Here is a 15,550-nt window from a genome sequence, read left to right on the forward strand (position 1 = left end):
CCTTACCACACCACACGATCCATCGTCTACAGCCAAGCTCTGCGATACAACCGCATTTGCTCCAACCCTTCAGACAGAGACAAACACCTACAAGATCTCTGTCAAGCTTTCTTACAACTACAATACCCACCTGCGGAAGTAAAGAAACAGATTGATAGAGCCAGAAGAGTTCCCAGAAGTTACCTACTACAGGACAGGCCTAACAAAGAAAATAACAGAACGCCACTAGCCGTCACCTTCAGCCCCCAACTAAAACCCCTCCAACGCATTATTAAGGATCTACAACCTATCCTAAAGGATGACCCAGCACTCTCACAAATCTTGGGAGACAGGCCAGTCCTTGCCTACAGACAGCCCCGCAACCTGAAGCAAATACTCACCAACAACCACATACCACACAACAGAACTACTAACCCAGGAATTTATCCTTGCAACAAAGCCCGTTGCCAACTGTGTCCACATATCTATTCAGGGGACACCATCTCAGGGCCTAATCACATCAGCCACACTATCAGAGGCTCGTTCACCTGCACATCCACCAATGTGATATATGCCATCATGTGCCAGCAATGCCCCTGTGCCATGTACATTGGTCAAACTGGACAGTCTCTACGTAAAAGAATAAATGGACACAAATCAGATGTCAAGAATTATAACATTCATAAACCAGTCGGAGAACACTTCAATCTCTCTGGTCACGCAATCACAGACATGAAGGTCGCTATCTTAAAACAAAAAAACTTCAAATCCAGACTCCAGCGAGAAACTGCTGAATTGGAATTCATTTGCAAATTGGATACTATTAATTTAGGCTTAAATAGAGACTGGGAGTGGCTAAGTCATTATGCAAGGTAGCCTGTGTCCTCTTGTTTTTTCCTACCCCCCCGCCAGATGTTCTGGTTTAACTTGGATTTAAACTTGGAGAGTGGTCAGTTTGGATGAGCTATTACCAGCAGGAGAGTGAGTTTGTGTGTGTATGGGGGTGGGGGGGATGTGAGAAAACCTGGATTTGTGCAGGAAATAGCCCAACTTGATTGTCATGCACATTGTGTAAAGTGTTGTCACTTTGGATGGGCTATCACCAGCAGGAGAGTGAATTTGTGTGGGGGGGTGGAGGGTGAGAAAACCTGGATTTGTGCTGGAAATGGCCCACCTGATGATCACTTTAGATAAGCTATTACCAGCTGGACAATGGGGTGGGAGGAGGTATTTTTTCATATTCTCTGTGTATATAAAGTCTGCTGCAGTTTCCACGGCATGCATCCGATGAAGTGAGCTGTAGCTCACGAAAGCTTATGCTCAAATAAATTGGTTAGTCTCTAAGGTGCCACAAGTACTCCCTTTCTTTTTGCGAATACAGACTAACACGGCTGTTACTCTGAAACCTTTTGTAGCTCTTTGCAATCTGCCTGGGTCTTAACTATCTTTAGTAGTTTTGTATCAGATTTGTAATGGCCTGCCTCGCTTGGATGCTTAGAGTATTTCTGGATTTCCAGGGCTCCATGATGGAGTTTTAGGCTATTCCTTGATTCAGAGCGAGGGTTGTGGGTGGCCCTTGGCTGGAAAAGCCCCTCCCCCCCAGACTGTGCATGTTTGAGTCCCCTGTAAGCTCATCCCAGATGGCAGCGATCCTCCTGTGACTCCTGCCCCTGAGGATGCTGCAGGGAGAAGCACGGACAAAGCACCCGAAGAAGGTACTGCTCCCTTTGGTGGCTAGAACTGGTTCTTCCATCTCTGTGCTTCCTACCTGCTTGCAGCCAGCACAGCTGCTGGGAAGGGCTCTCCTTGGGCCAGTCAGAGTCGGAGCCTCTGCTGGGGTTCTGGGCTTGATGGGCTTTGGTGCTGGGATTGTCTTGTGTTGGGGTTTGGCTGGAGGGCCGTCCTAGTCTGGGCTCTGGTGGTGGTTGGGGAATCATAGAATCATAGAATATCAGGGTTGGAAGGGACCTCAGGAGGCCATCTAGTCCAACCCCCTGCTCAAAGCAGGACCGATCCCCAATTAAATCATCCCAGCCAGGGCTTTGTCAAGCCTGACCTTAAAAACTTCTAAGGAAGGAGATTCCACCACCTCCCTAGGTAACGCATTCCAGTGCTTCACCACCCTTCTAGTGAAAAAGTTTTTCCTAATATCCAACCTAAATCTCCCCCACTGCAACTTGAGACCATTACTCCTTGTTCTGTCATCTGCTACCACTGAGAATAGTCTAGAGCCATCCTCTTTGGAACCCCCTTTCAGGTAGTTGAAAGCAGCTATCAAATCCCCCCTCATTCTTCTCTTCTGCAGGCTAAACAATCCCAGCTCCCTCAGCCTCTCCTCATAAGTCATGTGTTCCAGTCCCCTAATCGCTTTTGTTGCCCTCCGCTGGACTCTTCCCAATTTTTCCACATCCTTCCAATAGTGTGGGGCTCAAAACTGGACACAGTACTCCAGATGAGGCCTCACCAGTGTCGAATAGAGGGGAACGATCACGTCCCTCGATCTGCTGGCAATGCCCCTACTTATACATCCCAAAATGCCATTGGCCTTCTTGGCAACAAGGGCACACTGTTGACTCCTATCCAGCTTCTCGTCCACTGTCACCCCTAGGTCCTTCTCTGCAGAACTGCTGCCGAGCCATTCGGTCCCTAGTCTGTAGCAGTGCATTGGATTCTTCCGTCCTAAGTGTAGGACTCTGCACTTGTCCTTGTTGAACCTCATCAGATTCCTTTTGGCCCAATCCTCCAATTTTTCTAGGTCCCTCTGTATCCTATCCCTACCCTCCAGCGTATCTACCACTCCTCCCAGTTTAGACTCTTCCCCCTCATGTTTTTCTCCCAGGGGATCCTGCCCATCAGTTCCCTGAGGGAGTCGAAGTCTGCTTTTCTGAAGTCCAGGGTCCGTATTCTGCTGCTTTCCTTTCTTCCTTGTGTCAGGATCCTGAACTCGACCATCTCATGGTCACTGCCTCCCAGGTTCCCATCTACTTTTGCTTCCCCTACTAATTCTTCCCGGTTTGTGAGCAGCAGGTCAAGAAGAGCTCTGCCCCTAGTTGGTTCCTCCAGCACTTGCACCAGGAAATTGTCCCCTTCACTTTCCAAAAACTTCCTGGATTGTCTGTGCACCGCTGTATTGCTCTCCCAGCAGATATCAGGGTGATTGAAGTCTCCCATGAGAACCAGGGCATGCGATCTAGTAACTTCTGCAAGTTGCCGAAAGAAAGCCTCGTCCACCTCATCCCCCTGATCCGGTGGTCTATAGCAGACTCCCACCACAACATTACCCATGTTGCTCACACTTCTAAACTTAATCCAGAGACTCTCAGGTTTTTCTGCAGTTTCATACTTGAGCTCTGAGCAGTCATACTGATCCCTTACATACAGTGCAACTCCCCCACCTTTTCTGCCCTGCCTGTCCTTCCTGAACAGTTTATATCCATCCATGACAGTACTCCAGTCATGTGAGTTATCCCACCAAGTCTCTGTTATTCCAATCACATCAAAATTCCTTGACTGTGCCAGGACTTCCAGTTCTCCCTGCTTGTTTCCCAGGCTTCGTGCATTTGTGTATAGGCACTTGAAATAACTCGCTGATCGCCCCTCTTTCTCAGTATGAGGCAGGAGCCCTCCCCTCTCACGCGCTCCTGCTCGTGCTTCCTCCCAGTATCCCTCTTCCCCACCTACCTCAGGGCTTTGGTCTCCTTCCCCTGGTGAACCTAGTTTAAAGCCCTCCTCACTAGGTTAGCCAGCCTGCTCGTGAAGATGCTCTTCCCTCTCTTCGTTAGGTGGAGCCCGTCTCTGCCTAGCACTCCTCCTTCTTGGAACACCATCCCATGCTCAAAGAATCCAAAGCCTTCTCTCTGACACCACCTGCGTAGCCATTCGTTGACTTACACGATTCGACGATCCCTACCCCGGCCTTTTCCTTCCACGGGGAGGATGGACGAGAAGACCACTTGTGCCTCAAACTTCTTTATCCTCCTTCCCAGAGCCACGTAGTCTGCAGTGATCCGCTCAAGGTCATTCTTGGCAGTATCATTGGTGCCCACGTGGAGAAGCAGGAAGGGGTAGCGATCCGAGGGCTTGATGAGTCTCGGCAGTCTCTCCGTCACATCACGAATCTTAGCCCCTGGCAAGCAGCAGACTTCTCGGTTTTCCCGGTCAGGGCAGCAGATAGATGACTCAGTCCCCCTGAAGAGAGAATCCCCAATCACCACCACCCGCCTCCTTCTCTTGGGAGCGGTAGTCGTGGAACCCCCAACCCTAGGACAGTGCATCTCATGTGGGTTGTGTGTGGAGGTCTCTCCCGTGCTGGAAGGGCCCTGGGCTCTGGCAACGGCTAGTGGGGGGGAATGGGACAGTTTCTCTGGAGTGGGAGGGGCTCTAGGTACATGGGCACTAGAAGAATAAACAACATTCACACTTTGTCCATGAAGCACTTTCAGGCTGTTTGGGCTTTCTGGGCTCTGGGCACTTCCCCTGCACACACCCTGAGTTCCAGTGCCGGGTGCCACACACTTGAACGCCTGGTCTTGGCCTTCAAGGCTCTTTATCACTTGAAGGACTCAGTGATTATGGCAGATGTACACTGGCACAGGAGTGCCCAGCCTGATGGTAACAAAACCTGGTCCTTGCCTGCCGGGGGGGTTCTATTACCTCTGCATATGGCATTGCTGAACACTGTGTCCTGCTCCGGAGGCCGCACTTCAAAGGGAATGTTGAAAAATAGGAAAAGGTTCAGGACAGAGTGGTGAGTGTTCAAGATTTGGAAAAGCTGCTTTGGAATGGAGACTAAATAAACTCCATCTATTTAGTTTAGCCACGAGAAGGCTAAGAGGTGACTGATCACATTCTACAATTACCTCCATAGGGAAGAGATGTCTGCTAACAAAGCGTGCTTAATTCTACCAGACAAAGGCAGAACAAGCTCCAATGGCTATCAGCTGCAGCTAGACAAATTCAGACTAGAAATAAGGCACAAATATTTAGCAGTGAGAGTGATTGTGCCACTATTTAATGGTGTGTGACTGTTTGAAAAGGTTAAATAGAATGACCTAGGTAACTACAGGTTTGTCAGGCTGATGTTGTTCCTGGACAAAATAATGGGACAGCTGATATAGGACTTGATTAATAAAGAATTAAAGGGGGTGGGTGTAATATAATTAATGCCAACCAAAATGCGTTTATGGAAAATAGATCTTGTCAAATAAATGTGCTATTTTTTGATGAGATTACATCAAAGGTAAGTACTGATGATGCAATAGCCAGACTTCTGTATGGGATTTGACTTGGTACCAGAGGACATTTTGATTAAGAAATTAGAATGATATACAGTTAATATGGCACACAGCTGGATTAAAAACTGGTTAACTTTTAGATCTCAAAATGTAATTGGGAATCATCAAACAGGTGGGTTGTCAGTGGGGTCCTACAGTCATCAGTTCCTGGCCTTATGTTATTTAACATTTTTATCAGTTACCTAGAAGAAAATGTAAAATCATCACTGATAAAGTTTGACACAAAAATTGGTGGGGCAGTGGTAAATAGTGAGGAGCACAGGTCACTGACACAGGGATCGGGATTGCTTGGAACCTGGGCGCAAGCAAACAGTATGTGTTTTAATATAGCCAATGTAAACTTATACATCTAGCAACAGAAAAATATAGGAGCAAAGACTGCAGTCTGTACATACGGGACAGGGGCCTCAATCCTGGGAAGCAGTGACTCTGGAAAAGCCTTGGGGTTGTGGTGGATAATCAGTATTTCCCAAGCTGTGTTGCTAGCTGGGTTTTGGCACAGTTTCTGTATGGATGTCCAGCATCCTGTGTGGGCAGCGGGAGTCTCTCAGGAAAGGAGGAAGGGGGCTCTGTGCTCTGTCAGAGGCTAGATTGGTGATGGTCATGGCCAAAGGACTGTCGACCTCCCCTCGCTCCCCCAAGGCGGGGGCGGGGCCGAGGGTCTCCCAGTGCAATTCTGTGTGTGATGGGGGCATTGTTGAGGGTGAGAGACGCTGCTGGTTGGGCTCTGGGTTTTCCTGAACTGGAAATTGGTGGGGTGCGGTTAACAAAGCACCGGAGACCCAGGAAGAAATGGAGCAGAGGCCAAGCCCCGGGAGCAGCTGAGCCATGCTGAAGGACTGACTAGCTGGGTTTAGAGCAGCTGCATTGCTCTGGCTGGTTCGGTGCAGAGTGGGCGAGTGTCCCTGTTGGAGGGGGAGGGGCAACCATGGGGGGCAGGCATTCGCAGCTCTGCTGGGGGGCAGGGACTCTTCAAAGTTGTTTTACCAAAACCAAATAAAAGGGGGCAGAGGGGCTGTGATGGGAGACGCCTGCCCATTGCTGCAGTCAGCCCCCTTCTCTCTCTCTCACCGCCCTCCCCCACGGCCTGCTCACCATGTTGCATCTGTTGCAGGTGCTGGCTGCCCACCATGCGGAGGTAAGAACTGGGCCCAGGCGCCACGCCCCAAGGATGGGGCAGAGGCGAAAGAATTGGCAGGCATCCCCTTAACACCAGCTTGTCGTGGGAGGGCACCAGTGTTAGCCGCCAGGCCAGGCCAGTACCAGTATGGGGGGGTGGTACCTGCTTCCTTAAGGCACACCATGGTGGGAGGGGTTGGGGGAGTGGGACATGTGTCCACGGGGTGACACGAGTTTACATTTGGGGGGGGGGGGGGAGTTGGCTGTGTGCCAGGAAAGAGCCTGGCACTGCACATGGGGGTGGGGGGGTACACACACAGATTGGGTGGGTAGGTGCAGATTTCAGTGACCACATGCTGGGATGTGTGTGGGGGGGGGGGTCAATGTTCCCTCTAATTTCTGACAGGCTGTATGCACAAAAAATGTCTTATGTGCAAATTGTTGTGCTTCTGTGCAAATGTTTGTGTGCACGGTGTCTCGCTGTGTGCACGGGGTTTAGTATCTGTGCGCGCGTGCACCCATGCACAGCTTAGAGCGAACGGGGGGGAGTGGGGGGCTGCACACTGGGCTAGAATGGGGATGGGACAAGGCTGCACACTGGGCTCGGATGGGGGGCAGGCTTGGTGGCTGCGTGCTGGGATGTGGGGATGCAATGGCGGGACAGTGGGCTGGGGCACAGGGGGGTTGTACAGGGGGTGGGTGGCTTTGGCACCTGTCCCCGCCCAGCCTCACCTGCTGTCTCTGTGTCCTCCCCCCCACATGTTTCATGTTTAGATTCAGAAAACCAGCTGGGCCTCTCCCTGCAGACAGGTGAGTGCTGCAGGATGGGCTGCCCTGGCCTCCCTGCCAATTCCTTGCCCTAGGGCCACCCAGCTTCTGCTGCCTCAACCTCCTGCCCCGGGCCACCCGGCCTCCCCATCTTCTGTCACCTCCATCCCTTGCCCTGGCTCTCCTGGCCTCTCCCTGCCCCTGTGCTGTGGCACCAGCTTCCTCCTCCCCTCCCTGGGAGCAGCGCTTGGCTTGGTCCCACTCTCCCAGGCCTTGAGCTCTCCCTCCCCCTCTGTGTCTGGTACCTCACCCCCCCTTGCTCTCCTGTGTCTGCAGCGGACGTGCTGGCTGGTCTCTTTGGGGTTCTCTTTGCAGTCACGGCTCTGGCCTTCCTCATCTACATCCACAAGCAGCGGAGCCAGAACACAAGGTGAGAGCTGGGAGCCACCGGCATGCTCCACGCCCCGCTGCCTGGATGCGGGAACCACACCCCGACCCTTCTCCCTCCCTCTGTCCTGAACCCCCATTCAATTTACGATTCTCCCTCGCTGCCCCCCCCACCCCCAGCCAAGTTCCCCTTCCCCCCTGTGCCCTACCCTGCAAAGGCTGGGAGAGTCGCAGCTCACCTGGCACAAGCCACTCCCGCGTGTAGGGAGAGAGTGCCCAGAGGCCGGGGGGGGGGGTGTGAGTGGGGAGAACCTGCCCCATGACACAGAAGGGGGGGCTGCCAGGGAGTTGCAGGCGATCGGTCCTTTCTCAGCTCATTCCAGGGCTCCCTGACGCCCCAGTGTTCTCCCTTCCCTGCAGGCCGGACTCTCACCCCAAGCCCAATGTCATCTACACAGCAGCCACCACAGATGAGAATGCGGTGTAGGCAGGGCTCCTGCTGCCCAGCGAGGGCCTCTGGCACACGGAAGGAGACCAGCACACGCACCCTTGGGCTCTGCTGGCTGGACCCTGCCACTCACAGCCAGCCAAGCACGCCCTCCCTCCCCACCAAGGGGCCAGAGCAGCAGGGGCCCCTTCTCTGGGGCCTTCACTCCTTGAGGCCCGGTTACCTGCACTGAGGCTCAGCAGAGACTGAGGGGAAAAACTCTGCCCCTTTCACAGATACTTTTTTTAAAGATACAATAAAATCAATGAAATAGAAACCTATTGCTATGCCAGCCCTGCCTCTGCTGCAGGAGCTCCTCTGCTGTGGGATCGCCCCAGGCAGATACACCAGGCCAGGGCTAGGAAGCACCCCTGTGTGGGACCAGCTGCCCTCAGCAGCACAGTGGATGGCTCCAGCTAGAGCAGCCAGGAAGCCCCAGAAAAGGATGCTGCAGCTGGGCTTTGCCTTCCTGAGCACTCATGTAGCTACTCTGGCCCACACCCCCACCAGTGGATTCATTCTTAGTGCACCTTGGGCTGAGCAGCAGGAGAAGTCTTAATGTTTTAATGTTTTTAATAAAGTAAATACTAATGGAAACTGTGTGATCATGGGAGACTTTAACTTCCCAGATATAGACTGGAGGATGAGTGCTAGTAATAATAATAGGGCTCAGATTTTCCTAGATGCGATAGCTGATGGATTCCTTCAACAAGTAGTTGCTGAACCGACTAGAGGGGATGCCATTTTAGATCTGGTCTTGGCGAGTAATGAGGATCTCATAGAGGAAATGGTTGTAGGGGATAATCTTGGCTCAAGTGATCATGAGCTAATTCAGTTCAAACTGAATGGAAGGATTAACAAAAATAAATCTGCAACTAGGGTTTTTGATTTCAAAAGGGCTGACTTTCAAAAATTAAGGAAATTAGTTAGGGAAGTGGATTGGACTGAAGAATTTATGGGTTTAAAGGTAGAGGAGGCCTGGGATTATTTTAAATTAAAGCTGCAGAAGCTATCGGAAGCCTGCATCCCAAGAAAGGGGAAAAAATTCATAGGCAGGAGTTGTAGACCAAGCTGGATGAGCAAGCATCTTAGAGAGGTAATTAAGAAAAAGCAGAAAGCATATAGGGAGTGGAAGAAGGGAGGGATCAGTAAGGAAAGCTACCTTATTGAGGTCAGAATATGTAGGGATAAAGTGAGACAGGCTAAAAGTCAAGTAGAGTTGGACCTTGCAAAGGGAATTAAAACCAATAGTAAAAGGTTCTATAGTCATATAAATAGGAAAAAAAGAAAGAAAGAAGAAGTGGGACCGCTAAAAACTGAGGATGGAGTGGAGGTCAAGGATAATCTAGGCATGGCCCAATATCTAAACAAATACTTTGCCTCAGTCTTTAATAAGACTAAAGAGGATCTTAGGGATAATGGTAGCATGATAAATGGGAATGAGGATATGGAGGTAGACATCACCATATCTGAGGTAGAAGCGAAACTCAAACAGCTTAATGGGGCTAAATCGGGGGGCCCAGATAATCTTCATCCAAGAATATTAAAAGAATTGGCACAAGAAATTGCAAGCCCATTAGCAAGAATTTTTAATGAATCTGTAAATTCAGGGGTTGTACCATATGATTGGAGAATTGCTAACATAGTTCCTATTTTTAAGAAAGGGAAAAAAAGTGATCCAAGTAATTATAGGCCTGTTAGTTTGACATCTGTAGTATGCAAGGTCTTGGAAAAAATTTTGAAGGAGAAGGTAGTTAAGGACATTGAAGTCAATGGTAAATGGGACAAAATACAACATGGTTTTACAAAAGGTAGATCGTGCCAAACCAACCTGATTTCCTTCTTTGAGAGAGTAACAGATTTTTTAGATAAAGGAAATGCAGTGGATCTAATTTATTTAGATTTTAGTAAGGCGTTTGATACTGTGCCACATGGGGAATTATTAGTTAAATTGGATAAGATGGGCATCAATAGGAAAATTGAAAGGTGGATAGGGAATTGGTTAAAGGGGAGACTACAACGGGTCCTACTGAAAGGTGAACTGTCAAGTTGGAGGGAGGTTACCAGTGGAGTTCCTCAAGGATCAGTTTTGGGACCAATCTTATTTAATCTTTTTATTACTGACCTGGGCACAAAAAGTGGGAGTGTGCTAATAAAGTTTGCAGATGATACAAAGCTGGGAGGTATTGCTAATTTAGAGAAGGACAGGGATACCCTACAGGAGGATCTGGATGACCTTGTAAACTGGAGTAATAGGAATAGGATGAAATTTAATAGTGAGAAGTGTAAGGTCATGCATTTAGGGATTAATAACAAGAATTTTAGTTATAAGCTAGGGACGCATCAACTAGAAGTAACGGAGGAGGAAAAGGACCTTGGAGTATTGGTTGATCATAGGTTGACTATGAGCTGCCAATGTGATATGGCTGTGAAAAAAGCTAATGTCGTCTTGGGATGCATCAGGAGAGGTATTTCCAGTAGGGATAAGGAGGTTTTAGTACCGTTATATAAGGCACTGGTGAGACCTCACCTGGAATACTGTGTGCAGTTCTGGTCTCCCATGTTTAAGAAGGATGAATTCAAACTGGAACAGGTACAGAGAAGGGCTACTAGGATGATCCGAGGAATGGAAAACTTGTCTTATGAAAGGAGACTCAGGGAGCTTGGCTTGTTTAGCCTAACTAAAAGAAGGTTGAGGGGAGATATGATTGCTCTCTATAAATATATCAGAGGGATAAATACCAGAGAGGGAGAGGAATTATTTAAACTCCATACCAATGTGGACACAAGAACAAATGGATATAAACTGGCCACTAGGAAATTTAGATTAGAAATTAGACGAAGGTTTCTAACCATCAGAGGAGTGAAGTTTTGGAATAGCCTTCCGAGGGAAGTAGTGGGGGCAAAAGATCTATCTTGCTTTAAGATTAAACTCGATAAGTTTATGGAGGAGATGGTATGATGGGATAACATGGTTTTGGTAATTAAATATTCATGGTAAATAGGCCCAATGGCCTGTGATGGGTTTTTAGATGGGGTAAGATCCAAGTTACCCGGGAAAGAATTTTCTGTAGTATCTGGCTGATGAATCTTGCCCATATGCTCAGGGTTTAGCTGATCGCCATATTTGGGGTCGGGAAGGAATTTTCCTCCAGGGCAGATTGGAAGGCCCTGGAGGTTTTTCGCCTTCCTCTGTAGCATGGGGCACGGGTCACTTGCTGGAGGATTCTCTGCTCCTTGAGGTCTTCAAACTACAATTTGAGGACTTCAATAGCACAGATATAGGTGTGAGGTCTTTTTTAGGAGTGGTGGGTGAAATTCTGTGGCCTGCATTGTGCAGGAGGTCAGACTAGATGATCATAATGGTCCCTTCTGACCTAAATATCTATGAATCTATGAATCTATGAAAGTCATTGCCATGGGGCCTGTCACAGGTGGGAGGGGGGGTCCCATGGCCTCTGGCCTGCCCCCAGGGGCTCAGCAGCCAGACACCCTGCATGCAGCAGTAGAGGCTAGACAGCCACTGCCCAGCTTCCTGTGACCCTCCAGCGGGGTTCGTTACTGTGCCAGCCTGGAGCCCAGCATCCACCTGGCAGCATCCAACCAGCGCCCCACTCACCCACTCGATGCCGGTGCCACGTGCCGTGGTACTGGCAGACGCCTAGTGGCCATGTGGAGTCCCTGCACCATTTCTGTAAAACAAGGACACACACTCCCCTCCCAAGGACAGTGGCAGTGTGGTCCAGTGGATACAGCACTGGACCAAGGCTCAGAACAGCTGGGTTCTGTTCCAGGTTGCCCCACTGGCCTGTTGGGTGACCGTACACAAGTCAATTCCACGCCTGTGCCTTGGTTTCCCCAGCTGTAAAACAAGGATAATGACCCTGCCCCTACACGTGAAATGTTGCATACAAGCTGGGTATCACCCCAACCTCCCACTCCCAGCATGGCAGATGCACCGCATGCGCAGGACCCATCCCATCCCCCACAGCCACACACAAATTCTCTGAGGCTGGTATTTCTCTTTATTGATATAAAAGCCCATTACAAACTCAGTCAGTCTTGGCTCTCTGCCCTGGTGCCTCTGCATGGCTTCCGGGTCCCTGCTCCCAGTTCCACCTCACATCCCCAGGGCTGGTGCCAGCTCGGGCACCTCATATCCACCCCCACCAGAGACATGGGCAGGGTCACTGATCCTGCCCCGGATAAACCTCTGCCACCGCCCCTCCTCCCAGCATGTCTGCACAAGGCATGCAGCTACCAGCTGCACTGTGCCAGCATCACCTGCCCATCCCCTTCCCGCACCAGCATCAGCCCTTTGGCACCACTCATCCCCTCTCCATGCCAGTGCTGGGCAGCCAGTCAGCCTCACCCTTTGCCACCCACCTGTTCTGCATTTCCCATTGAATGCCACCCACCATCCTTCTCAGGCCAGTACCTGGCAGTCTGTCCCATACCAGCAGCCAGGCACTTGGGGCCAGGGCTGGGAATTCAGCCCCCTGGTACAGCCACTCCTGGGCAAGGGGAAAGGACGTTGCAGCTCCTTAGGGCCTAGCCTCCCCGGCTCGGCGCTTTGATGTATCCAGGCAAATTGCTGACCAGATCACAGACTTCCTGGGGCTGAGAAGGACTCTCCCTGTATGTGGCAGAAAGAGCCCACCACACACACTGCTTGTGGACCAGGTACAGTGAGTTCTGGAGAACCCCTCACACCATGTTGAACCATGGGTCTTTCAAGGGTGGGCTAAACCAGTCCAGGTCCACAGCATGAAGGGACAGGGGTTGGTAGGACAGGGTGAGCAGCCCTCAGCTATCAGACATTCTGATGGCTACTCCCTGGCTGCAGGAGCCCCCGGACACCTGCCTCCAGCAGGGACTGATCGGGGGACTCCCATTCCAGAAGAGAGAAATGATATTGCAGAGAAGGGAACTGTAGGTCCCAGCTGACAGCACCAGAGGGAGGGCAGGGCAGGCAGAGAGCAGCTGAGGGGAGAGCTCCTGATGGACCCTCAGGATCCTGGCTGGGGGCTTGTCTCGCTCTGCTGCCCTGTGGAGAAGCAAAGGCAAGGGGGTGAGTTCAGGCACCCAGCTCACAGGGTTCCAGAGTAGGTCATTTCCTGCCCCATTCTCACAGAAAAGGGGCAGCACCCTGATGAATAGCCCCAGATTGGGGTGTTTCCCCACCTGCTAGTGCTAGGAAAGAGTTAATGTCACTGCTGAAGGGGCTCAGATCAGGGCATTCCCCCTGCCCCAAAGCAGGCCATGTCCTCCCCCAATACTGGGGTAGCCCCTCCCAGCATTCCCCTCAGAGGCATGGCCTCGGCAGGGCTCCTGCTCTGGATGTGGGGCTGGAGCAGGTACTCACCCCGCAGGGACCGGAGCAGGTTCCGAGTGCAGCCTCCTGACAGGATGTAGGCCCATGCCGCCGTGGCAAACATCAGCAGGTAGGAGGGGATGAGGCTGCCCACGTACAGGGGGTTCCAAAATGTCTGGGAGGAGAGCAGCAAACAGGGTGAGAGCAGGGGAGGAGCCGGGGGAGCCCCAGAGGTAGTTATGCTAGAGCTGGCCTCCCCCCGAGCCCTGGCCTGCTGGCTCAGGCCCCCTCGATGCTCTGATCTCCTTCCCTGACACTCCTGGCTCCGCACCTGGCTGGGGCACGGTGCTCTGAGGGATATGGGGCTGGTGTGCCCAGGGCACCGGGCTGTCTCGCTGGTCTGCAGCAGGACGGCACTGCCCCATGGAGCTAGTGGGTCCTGCAGACTCCTCTGGAGCATTTGGAGTTTGAGGTTCAGGGGTGCTGCATCTCTCACTCACAGGCTTTAGTACCTGGAGGCTGCCTCTGTCTGTTCACACTCATGCAGGTCTCACAGGTGACTCCCTGGAGCAATGGTCATGGGGGAACACCCAGTTCTCCTGGGGGCAGGGACTGTCTTTCTGCATGCAGCACCCATCCTGACAGGGCCCACATCCTGAGGGGGCCCTCACATACCTACCAGATAGTAATTCCTGGCCCAGAACCACCCACCCAGTTCCCTGCAGCACTCAGGCAGCGGTGACCCAGTGGTGTGGGAGCAGCCTGCCCAGCCGCCCACATCTTCAGTTTGCCCTGCCCACGCTTACCGATCCTGACACAATGAGGTGAGTGAGGATGACAGCTGCCATCTCCCACCAGTGCTGGGTCTCACAGCCGTGGAAGAAGAGGATTCCCCAGAAGGTGTGAAGGAAAATCATCACCATGGTCATGAAGGCTGTGAGGAGGAGCATAGATGGTCACAGCTAGGCTGGCAAGGCTGTCCACCAAGCAGAGCCCCGGGCAGAGTCAGGGCCTAGTGGGGTGGGGCACCCATCAACAGAGGGTGAGGAGAACTGGCTTTACCTGAGGGGCAGCGTAGGGCACTGATGTGGAGAGCCGTGCTGGTGAGGGGATGGGTGAGGTGCGAGCAGGATGTCCGTGATGGGGGCGGCAGTGGGCAGGCAGTTTGAGGGGCTGTGGTAGTGGGGTGCCTTAAGGAGGAGGCAGTGATGAGGGGCAGCGTGGGTGAGAAAAGGGTCGATGGTGGTGTTAGTGGAGACATGGCAGGAGTGGGGGAGCAGACTAGGGTGAGGAAGGGATGGATTGGGTGCAGTACGGGAGGGGCAGGGGCTGCTACACCTGTTGCTTAACTGAGATCAGGAAGCAAAGCTGCAAACCTCTGTTGTGTGTGTTCCAGTTCCAATTCCAATAGATCTTTTTCGAGATGGGGCAACCACATCTGCAGGTAGTATTCAAGGTGTGGGCGTCCCATGGATTTATATAGCGGCAACATGATATTCTCTTATTATGTGTCTCTTTCCTAACGATTCCCAATATTCTGTTCACTGTTTTGACTGCCACTGCACTTTGAGCGTATGTTTTCAGAGAACTATCCACAGTGACTCCAAGATCTCCTTCTTGAGTGGTAACAGCTAATTTAGACCCCATCATTTTATATGTATAGTTGGGATGATGTTTTCCAATGTGCATTACTTTGCATTTATCAGCATTGAATTTCATCTGCCATTTTGTTGCCCAGTCACCCAGTTTAGTAAGATCCCTTTGTAGCTCTTTGCAGTCTGCTTTGGACTTAACTTTATCTTAAGTAATTTTGCATCATCTGCAAATTTTGCCACCTCACTGTTTATCCCTTTTTCCTGGTCATTTATGAATAAGTTTAATAGGACTGTCCCAGTACAGACCTCTGGAGGACACCACCATTTACGTCTCTCCATTCTGAAAACTGACTATTCCTACCCTTTCCCATCTTTTAACCAGTTACTGATTCCTGAGAGGACCTTCCCTCTTATCCCATGACAGCTTACTTTGCTTAAGAGCCTTTGGTGAGGGACCTTGTCAAAGACTTTCTGAAAATCTGAATATACTATATCCACTGGATCACCTTCATCCACATGCTTGTTGACCCCCTCAAAGAATTCCAGTAGATTGGTGACACAGGATTTCCCTTTACAAAAACCATGTTGACGCTTCTCCAAAAGATCG

General features: G+C 51.1%; 2 protein-coding genes across 4 annotated transcripts in view; one reads left to right on the forward strand and one right to left on the reverse strand.

Annotated features, from left to right (window-relative positions):
* Positions 1-8,311, forward strand: part of CA9 (carbonic anhydrase 9) — a 70,308-nt gene extending 61,997 nt beyond the window's left edge. For 2 of the 3 annotated variants that reach the window (XM_073343230.1, XM_073343232.1), the window contains 4 exons: positions 6,388-6,411; positions 7,167-7,202; positions 7,497-7,590; positions 7,968-8,311. In XM_073343230.1, coding sequence (XP_073199331.1) covers positions 6,388-6,411; positions 7,167-7,202; positions 7,497-7,590; positions 7,968-8,034 — 221 coding nt within the window. In that variant the 3' untranslated portion in view covers positions 8,035-8,311. The remainder of the gene's footprint in view (positions 1-6,387; positions 6,412-7,166; positions 7,203-7,496; positions 7,591-7,967) is intronic. The other variant, XM_073343233.1, reaches the window with a different exon arrangement.
* A 3,725-nt stretch (positions 8,312-12,036) lies between these two features.
* Positions 12,037-15,550, reverse strand: part of LOC140911042 (gamma-secretase subunit Aph-1b-like) — a 29,713-nt gene continuing 26,199 nt past the window's right edge. The window contains exons 5-7 of the mRNA XM_073343248.1: positions 14,155-14,282; positions 13,400-13,523; positions 12,037-13,081 (exon numbers count right to left, since the gene is read on the reverse strand). Of these exons, the coding sequence (XP_073199349.1) occupies positions 13,044-13,081; positions 13,400-13,523; positions 14,155-14,282 (290 nt within the window). The 3' untranslated portion in view covers positions 12,037-13,043. The remainder of the gene's footprint in view (positions 13,082-13,399; positions 13,524-14,154; positions 14,283-15,550) is intronic.

This window comes from Lepidochelys kempii, chromosome 5 (assembly GCF_965140265.1).
Source record: "Lepidochelys kempii isolate rLepKem1 chromosome 5, rLepKem1.hap2, whole genome shotgun sequence".
Lineage (NCBI taxonomy): Eukaryota > Metazoa > Chordata > Testudines > Cheloniidae > Lepidochelys > Lepidochelys kempii.